The sequence below is a fragment of the Thalia democratica genome, chromosome 3 (assembly GCF_965202585.1).
Source record: "Thalia democratica chromosome 3, ktThaDemo2.hap1.1, whole genome shotgun sequence".
NCBI lineage: Eukaryota > Metazoa > Chordata > Thaliacea > Salpida > Salpidae > Thalia > Thalia democratica.
The window spans coordinates 51,973,086-51,981,892 of record NC_139167.1 but is presented as its reverse complement, the minus strand read 5'-3'; the positions used below and the strand labels follow the sequence as shown (position 1 = coordinate 51,981,892).

General features: G+C 24.0%; 1 protein-coding gene across 1 annotated transcript; it reads left to right on the top strand.

Moving 5' to 3' along the window:
• The first annotated feature begins 259 nt into the window (after positions 1-259).
• Positions 260-8,312, top strand: LOC145832384 (ADP-dependent glucokinase-like). Its single transcript, XM_082939704.1, has 7 exons — positions 260-456; positions 1,869-2,106; positions 2,623-2,822; positions 3,510-3,643; positions 3,917-4,062; positions 6,443-6,697; positions 7,285-8,312. The coding sequence occupies exons 1-7, from the start codon at positions 260-262 to the stop codon at positions 7,522-7,524; spliced, it is 1,410 nt and encodes a 469-aa protein (XP_082795830.1). The 3' UTR covers positions 7,525-8,312.
• Positions 8,313-8,807: the final 495 nt, after the last annotated feature.

The window sequence follows — 8,807 nt, the reverse complement described above, 5'->3', positions numbered from 1 at the left end:
TTTCTGTACTAATTGTAATCTACATAAAATATATATACATATATAAATACATAAAATCTACAAAAATACGTTGAAGTTTATTTGTATTTGTTTTATAGAAAAAAATTAGGTATTTTTTTTCAACAGTTAGTTGAGAAAGTTTTAATTTTGCGTTAAAGGCCATTAAAGCTTTTTATAAATTTCAAACAAAAAACCCCGAGTGAGAAACAGTAACATCAACAACTAGGAAAACTATAACCAGTTGGAAATATATTTGCTCATGGATAATTCTAAATATATTTCAAAGTTAAAATACTTGGTGCCATGCATAGTATTACTTGTTTCATTAGGATACCAGGTGTTATATGTTAATAAAGCAATATTTAGTAATATTTCTACGGAAAAGTTAATACAAAAATGGAATTCACTAATCTCTGAAAAGCCTAACAATTATCACTTTAGCAGAATAGCAGTTGGGTAAGTTATATAGTAAAACATTTAAGTTTAAATTTTTTTTCTAGTCTAAATTCAGAAATAAAATTTGTTTTTATATTATAAATAATAATTTTCATTAGCAAAATAGATATAAAGAGCTGCTTAGGCATTTTCTATTCTGTTTATTGAAAAACATCAGTACTTACTGGATGGCAAATTTTATCTGGAAACCTTAAAAACCTTAAATTTGGTACTTTTAGCAAAAAATTTGAAAACAATTGATTTTTACAGCTTTTATAAGTCCTTAGTAGCTGAAAACACAATTAATAAACATTAACTTACATAACTTGTAATAAAGAAAATATTTACAATTTTTTTTTATTGAATATTTTTTTTGATTTTTTTTAATCTGTTTCTCACGACTTGTTTGTTAAATCAAAAGGAAAATTTCCTTCAAATATAAACTTAATTGAATTAAAATTTTTAATTGCTTTAAAAATGAAGGAGGAAATAGGTTTTTATTAAATTTTTGCTTTAAAATTTTTAAATTCTATATGGTTGTATCATATTAAAAAAATTAGTTGTATTTCAAAAATTAATTGACTTTTTTGTTCTATAAAAAATATAATATAGTATATACTCATTAGCTTTCAAATAAAAGTTAATGTTATTGATTGTAAAAAAAAGGTAGATCCCTATAGTCTTAGTTACTTAATAAATAAATTTCTATGTTTCAAAATAAAGCTAAGGTTTATCTATTCTTAAAACAATATACTTATTTTATCTTATAGTTTATTTAATCTTTAAAAACTCTAACGAATATAACTCTAAGTTAAGCTTAAAACAACTTGAGTTTTGTTAATATTGGTACTTTAAATAGAATAAATTCTTTAATTTTATTATTCACATAAAAACTAAAGCTGGTTTTTAGTAATTAAACCATTTTTGCTTAAAAGAATGATTTACAGAACTTTTTATTCATTACAATGTTGTTTAAATAGTTCTATGAAGAAGAGTTTAGCTTATCTTAACTCAAATTTTAAATTTAATTTAGATATAATAATTAACCTTTTATATAAAATTAGTTTTGTTTAGAAAATTCTGAATTCATTTATTTTAATTGTTGATATTTTATAAATGTAATAAAAATGGTATAAAAAAGTATAAAATAGTATTAGAAAACTGATACTAACTTAGTATTTATAAGTATTTTACAAAATGTTGCTTTTTTATATAAAAACATCCGGATATAATTTTTAATGATATTTTAAGTATTATTATTTTAATTAATTTTAATTTTTTTATTATTGTTGATACTAAGAATAATCATATATAATATCATTATTGTCACTTTCTATAACTAAGTACAGAATGGCCACATCATTCTTTAAAAGCAACATTTTTTCAGTAATCAGTTTATACATTTGAGCTAAACAATTACTTTTTTTTTTCAGAGTAAATGGAGATGTTGACTTAATTTTACAAGGAACAGAACTTTTAAAAAGCCTTGTAAACAACCCGAACTCAACAGAAGTTCTGAAGAAAGATCATCAAGAGTTAGCCAACTTTGATGATTTGAACGAAATATTCACTTTATTCTTTTCTAATGGAGCAGGAGGGGAGAGGTATTTTAACAATGATGAAATGTTTCAACATATTGTGGAAAAGTGTATGGAAACTACTTCAGTAAAAGTTTTTTTTTTTTTTATAATTTTTCTTAAACCATTTTTTTAATTAGCTTTCTTTTTTAAAAACAGTTTTAAAATGTTTTAAATGTTTCAAATTTATTTAGATTAATTGTTTAATTTATTTTGTTAGCTTTCAAATGTTTTACCTTGGTTAGTCTTAGCTACAAATCGTATTTAAACAACCTTTAATGTAAATTGTTTTTTTTTTTTTTTTAATTTACAGTTTTAATTGTTTATAGTTTGTTTTGCATCTGTTTTTGACATAAGTCTTTATAGTATTTTTAGAATCAGTGTACTCTTTGAAGTAAAAAGTACAACAATATTAACTTTTGTAGTAACTTGTAAACTTACTTTAAAAATTATTTATTAATAACACTCTTAAAAATTAAATTTTCTTAAAATAAAATTTTTGCCAGGCTAAGTAAAAGACATCTCTTAAAAGTGATTGTTTTTACAATAAATAAATTTTTATTTGTCAAACTAAAAATGAGATTAAAAAATTTGTTTAAATTTTACACAGAAATACATAGGTGGAAATGCAGCTTTAATAGCACAAAAGATACTGGAGCTTCGTCCCGACGCCGATGTTACAGTTGGCTTACCAGTCGGTCCCATTCTCAATTCATTGTTAGATCCCAATTTAAAGCAAGTTAGTTCAGAATCAACCCTTCTTCTGAAAGATGAATACCATATTGTACTTGAGTTTTCCAAGGATGAAATGTGAGTGCCATTGAAATAAACTTATCAAAATAATGATATATTTGAAACAAAAATTTTTTCATCATAGAGGGAGTAGTATAAATTAATATTTGAAAATTGTTTTTGTTGGATAATTGAACGCATACAAGTTTTAGCTTTAGCTTTCTTGTAATTTTAAATTCGAATTATTTTTCTGGTAAATTTTAAAATTAAGAAAAATTTGTATTATATAAAGATTTATAATTTTTAGTCTTTTTAGAGTTTAAAAAAAGAATTTTTATAAACTTAGAACAAAATATTTTCAGAAAAAAATCTTTCTTTAGATAGCCAATACTAACTCTGTAAATCGAGTAAAAGATGCTTGAATTAAAATATTTTACAAATATTATTAATTGTATAACTAAAATTAAGTAAATTGTTGTATCTGAGGGTTTATAAAAATATAAGATGCCTAAAAATTTTCTTAACTTTATTCTATACTTTATCAAAATCTAAGGTATAGGTAGAGAGAGGCATTAGTTTTCATAAAAGTTCTAATATTTAGCATTCTTAAGTAAAGTTTGAGAAATTGATTTGTTTTTCCAGTAAAATAACTTTTTTTTTTTCACTAAGATATGATCCAAAATATAATTTAGAGCTAAAAGTTGTAAATGTAAAAGAGTGTTATGTGGCTTTCAAAATTTAAAATCATTAATTTAAGTAAACCAGGTGGAACGGCCATACAGCTCCGGCTTCTTCCAGGTTCATATTTTCACATGACGTCAGCAACTCAAACATGAATTGCATGAACGATTTCATTGAAACTGTGAAAACCAACAACCCTCAACTTGTTGTTATTTCTGGTTTGAACTTTGTTTGTTGAAAATGTTTTTGATAATCAATTTGTAAATTATATTGGATAGCATAATCTATCATAGTTAATATATCCGTGGGCGCTTTAAAATTATTTAAAAATTTAACTTGCCTATAACTTTCTGATTTTACTATTATGATATGATAGGAATAAAATGTCAATAAAAATGAATAAAATAATATTACAAGTTAAAAATAAAGCCAACATTTATTGTTAAAATGCAACAAAATACTTACTTTTCATCTAAGTAATAAATTTGTAGGAATTCACATGTTGGAAAGTATAAATTGGACTTCAAGGTTAGACGAAGTAAGTGAGAATTTTAAAAGTATCCCGTCCAGTTCAGTTGTACATTTAGAGCTCGCAAGTATGGCCTCAGTAGTATTTGTAAAGAGTGTGATGGAAAAAGTTAGTTGATTTATTGTTACTGTTGTATCCAAAAAACAAATACTTGCCTTATTTAGTCATTGTTATAAAGTATTTTGTGCCATCTTAAATTAAAAAAGTGATCTTTAAATTTGTTGTAAAAACAACTTTTTTACTCAACAACTTATGTTCTGAATTAATAAAGTTTGCTTGTATTAAAAGATTTTTTTTACTACACCTTAATATTATTAGTTTAATTGACTCTATTTTGTAGTGTTCATAACATTCTTTTGAAATGCAATATAGATTTGAGATATTAAAATGTTTTAGTTTAAAAACTTCCACCTATTATGTTAATGCCCTATATGGTTTCAAGGATTTTTGTACAAAGTTTAAGTTTACCCCTTTTTTTTAAGCTTCAAATACGTACTATGAATTAAATTTTTATATAATACTAAAATTTAAATTAAGCTTCAGGATATAGTAAGTTATATAAAATGTTTCTGTTATGGCAGGCAAATTTTATCATGTCAATATACTCTACAATTTCAAAACTAACTTAAAATCTATCTTTGTTAAGTTTTTAAGTTAAGGACCTAAAATTGTCTGAAAAAAATTGAATGCATGATAATAAAAAATACTTATTATAGCAAATAAATTTTGCAAATTTTCCGTTAGAAATTTCAAAAGGGTTTATATATACTTTAAGTTACTATATAAAGAATTAAAAATCTTTATATACTGCAAATTAAAAAAAAAGTTAAAACAATAATTTTGTTCATTTTCTTATGAACATTAGGTTGAGAAGTTTAAAGATAATATTTTTAATAAGTTTTATGATGAAAAAGGCTTGATTTTTTTTGTCGTTGTTTTGAATAAGAATGTAATGTGCTTTCAACTTTGTACCCTTTATAACAAATAAATAATTAAGTTGTTTGAAAATAGTAAAAAGCAAACAGTAGCTAAATTAAAGCAATTCCTTATTACAAAAATTTACATTGGCCCTTATTTAAAGGTCAAATTGTATACTATATATAATTTAAGTCGAACTTTTTTTTTCAATTTTTATGTATAGCTTTTTTTGTAAAAAAATTTCAATATAAGTGTACTTTCTTCTTCAATATTCTGTGAATTTAAAAATTTGCTTAAAATATATATTTTTCTTCAATTTTTTAGTTAGATACCTCAAATTTTCAGAAAACATTACCATTATAGTTTAGAAGACTTTAAATATTGGAATATAAAAAATTAAGAAATTAAAAGTTTAAGAATAAAGGTAGTTTTCATTAAAAAGGTATACTTTTCAAAATTTAAAAATTATTGCATTGAAAAGATTAAGTATTAGTAATAGTTTTTTTTTTTTAATTTGAAAAAAAAAGTTAATAAATGAAGAAGAAGATATATTTTTAGAGAAATATCATTATTTTGCCTTTTTAGTTTGAGCCTTTCATAACAAATCTATTGAACTCACTAACTTTGATTGCTCATATCTCAAAATTTAATTTGAATTATGTTAAGTGGTTGTCGCTAACCCGGGTTTCTACTTATACACTATTATTGGCCTGATTTCTTACGCAACGTGCGCTCTAACTTGTATAAAAGAAGTCCCCAAGATAACGCTTAAATTATAGTTGACTTAAATAAACTGATATGAATTACTTACTATTTACTAAAGGTTTAATAAATCAGTTACTTATACTAATTTAAACTAAGTTCGAATTTGTGATCATGATTATATTTACAATGAATTTGCGAAACGAAAAGATGATAAAAAACTGCACAACATTACACTAATAAACCAAATTATCAATTCTTTTAAAAGACGACAATACTCGAATAAAAGAAACTAAAAACTAAATGTTTAAACCACACTCAAAAAGTGTTCTAAAGTCGGAATCAACCATTACAACAACAAGATTGAAACCATTAAAACTTTAGTGCAGCGAAAAGCTGCACTGACTTCACACTGCTGCCATGCAGTAGATACTAAAAGAACTGAACTCACCAATTACGCGATATTCTTAATTTATACTCGCTTGAGAAAAAAGAAGAAAGTAAAAAAGAGAAAATTACCGCGTAAGCGGTACATGGTTAAAAGTTTTGTAAGATAGCCAAAATTAAACTGTATAAAATAAGATCAATTCGTAAATAACAAGGGATCTCCCTATGGCCTTAAAATAGAAAATAATTTCAGCTCTTTAAAGTAAGTTAATTAGCATTTTTATGTCTATATATTTTTTTCTTAGAGCATAGTACTACATTTACAAATATAAACTAGCTTGTAAATCTAACTAACAACAAAACTATTTTAAAACATTTTTTTAAATTAATACTTCAGCGCTTGCCTTAATTAAAGTAGTAATAAAGTTATATTATAATATTAACATCTTTAAAAAATATTTTTTTAACCAATCTTTCGCAGATATTACCCTACACTGACTCAATAGGCTTGAACGAGCAAGAATTGTGGTTGCTATGCAGAGGAATGAGCTCGCAACACTGCAACAGCAACGCGTTACAACCAGATGTGCCTGTTGATGTTGAACTTGTTACGAAAATCATCGATGAGTTGTTCAAGAGTTTGAATAATGGTAAACTGACGAGAGTTCATTTCCACACATTGAAGTTCCATGTTATTGCCACCCAACAAGGTTCAAAGTGGGGAAATCAATTACAAGTAAGCTGGAATATTTAGTTATTTCTAACAAATCTGTTTACTTGTTTTAAATATAGTTATTTAAATGTATGTTTGTTTTAAAAAAAAGGAATGTTTAAAAGTTTTAAACAACTAGTTTTTTTTGTATAACTATGTTTAATAAAAGTTTAGTTATCATTATGTAAATGTAGACTTTGTTTTGAATTTGTTACATCAACTGAAACCTGAATTCACTATAAATATGTATAAAATTTAATTTTTTTTAAACTGTTTCATTTCTAACTTACTCCTTTTAAGTTAATAATCAATATAAAGTTGAACTAATATGTGTGTATGTATACAATACGAACTGTTTCTCAATAAAAATTTAAGACCACCTTACAATTTAAGATCTTTAAAAGTTATTAACTTTTTCATTTGGCTTTTACATACAATCTTAACTTTTTTAAATTTTAAAATAAACATTTCAAAAGAAAATTTATCTTCACCCTTCACAACTAAGAACTTTTTAAACTCCTTAGAAAAAGTAATTTGAGTTTTGGAATTTTTTTTTCCACTAAAAATATAAAAAACTGATTTTTTTTACATAAAAAAATTAATTGAAACAGGCGGTCTGCGCAGGAGCAAGGCAAGCAGCAAGGCAGGCTTGTGATGGAAACCTCACTAATGAGAGCTCGTTTGTGGCGAGAAAAGATCAAGACGAAAATGGTGTTGTTCGAAGTTGGGTGGAAAACGATATTTCTTACCACTATTCATCTAGTATTGTGTGCAGAAAACCTTTGAAAACAGTTGGGCTCGGAGATTCAATTTCTTCTTCTTCCCTTTTGTACTCAACCTATGTTGTTTAGTTTTTTGTATGAAAATTAGTAAAATTAGCTATTAAAAATTATTGAATAATGATGATTTAGGGTTATATTTTAAGGTGATATCTTATTTACAATTATGATATTTTTATAAGTTAATTATGTAAAGGCAAAAGACTGCGAAGAATAAATGAGGAATTATAGTTTTCTAGAGAAATACCATGAGTAATTCCTCAATTAAAAGAAAATAAAAATATTAGAATAAGAATAAAAAAATTAAACAAAAACACATAAAATATGTTCCGATATTTTTTTTTATTCAATTACCTGACAGCTCAATTAAACTAAATATTTAAAACAGTCATCGCATCTTTGGGTAAATTTAAGGTGTAAAATCATTTTTTATATTAATCGATGGCTACTTACGTTTTTTTATCATCGGAAACTATAATATTTTTTATATAATTTAGTAAAAAATGGTTAGAAGTTGAACTTATTTTAGTTACAATATAATTACTTTGACTTTATTTTTTCTATGAATGTTAAAGATAACATTTATCTTGATCAAGTAATTTAATTATGCTTTAGTTGTTTATAGTGTAACTGTTTTTAGTATTTAACTATGTTATTATATTCCAAGAATTTCTTAAAACTAATTCCTTAACAAGTTTTCTTTATTTATGCATACCAATACTATGATTAAGTCTGTTTTTATCAGCTCGTAGTTTATACTACAACTAACATTACACATATATAGCTTTACATTCATCATAGTTCATTGTGTATATTGTCACTGTTACTAAATATTGAAATTATTTTGCTTATATGCACCTTTATACACAATTTTCTATTTTTTTATTTTTCTCTAAACTTATTTGTATATTGTTACTAACATATTGGTAAAGTTTATAAATTTAAAAAGACTTTAAGTATCTTTTTAGTATATATCACACAATTGTCAATTAAATTTCTTTTATATATGCTATTTATACTTTTATTAAACTTCGTTTCTATTGCATTCTTTTTTGTACTAATGACTGAATAAATGACTTAGTTACTCAATACCAGAATTTGTTTTGTTTAATGACTTTTTGTATTTGAAATATTAGTTTTAGTTTATAAAACCTAGTATTGAAATGATACTAAAAGCCTTAGTTTAGATTTAAATACTAATTTTTAATTAAACAACGCACCGTCTATAATCACTAAAAAGTTAAATACCATGGTTATTGAAAACAAAAATCATGTTTAAGATAAGTTTATAAAGCTGAAGAATTAAATTTTATAAACTTTAAATTCATAAAACTTTAAGTTATGAAGTTTGGAAC

Coding starts and splice junctions, on each gene's coding strand:
- LOC145832384 (XM_082939704.1), top strand. CDS start 260: ATGGATAATTCTAAATATATTTCAAAGTTAAAATACTTGGTGCCATGC. Junction 2,107..2,622: donor TGGAAACTACTTCAGTAAAA/GTTTTTTTTTTT, acceptor AATTTTACACAG/AAATACATAGGTGGAAATGC. Junction 2,823..3,509: donor GAGTTTTCCAAGGATGAAAT/GTGAGTGCCATT, acceptor TAAGTAAACCAG/GTGGAACGGCCATACAGCTC.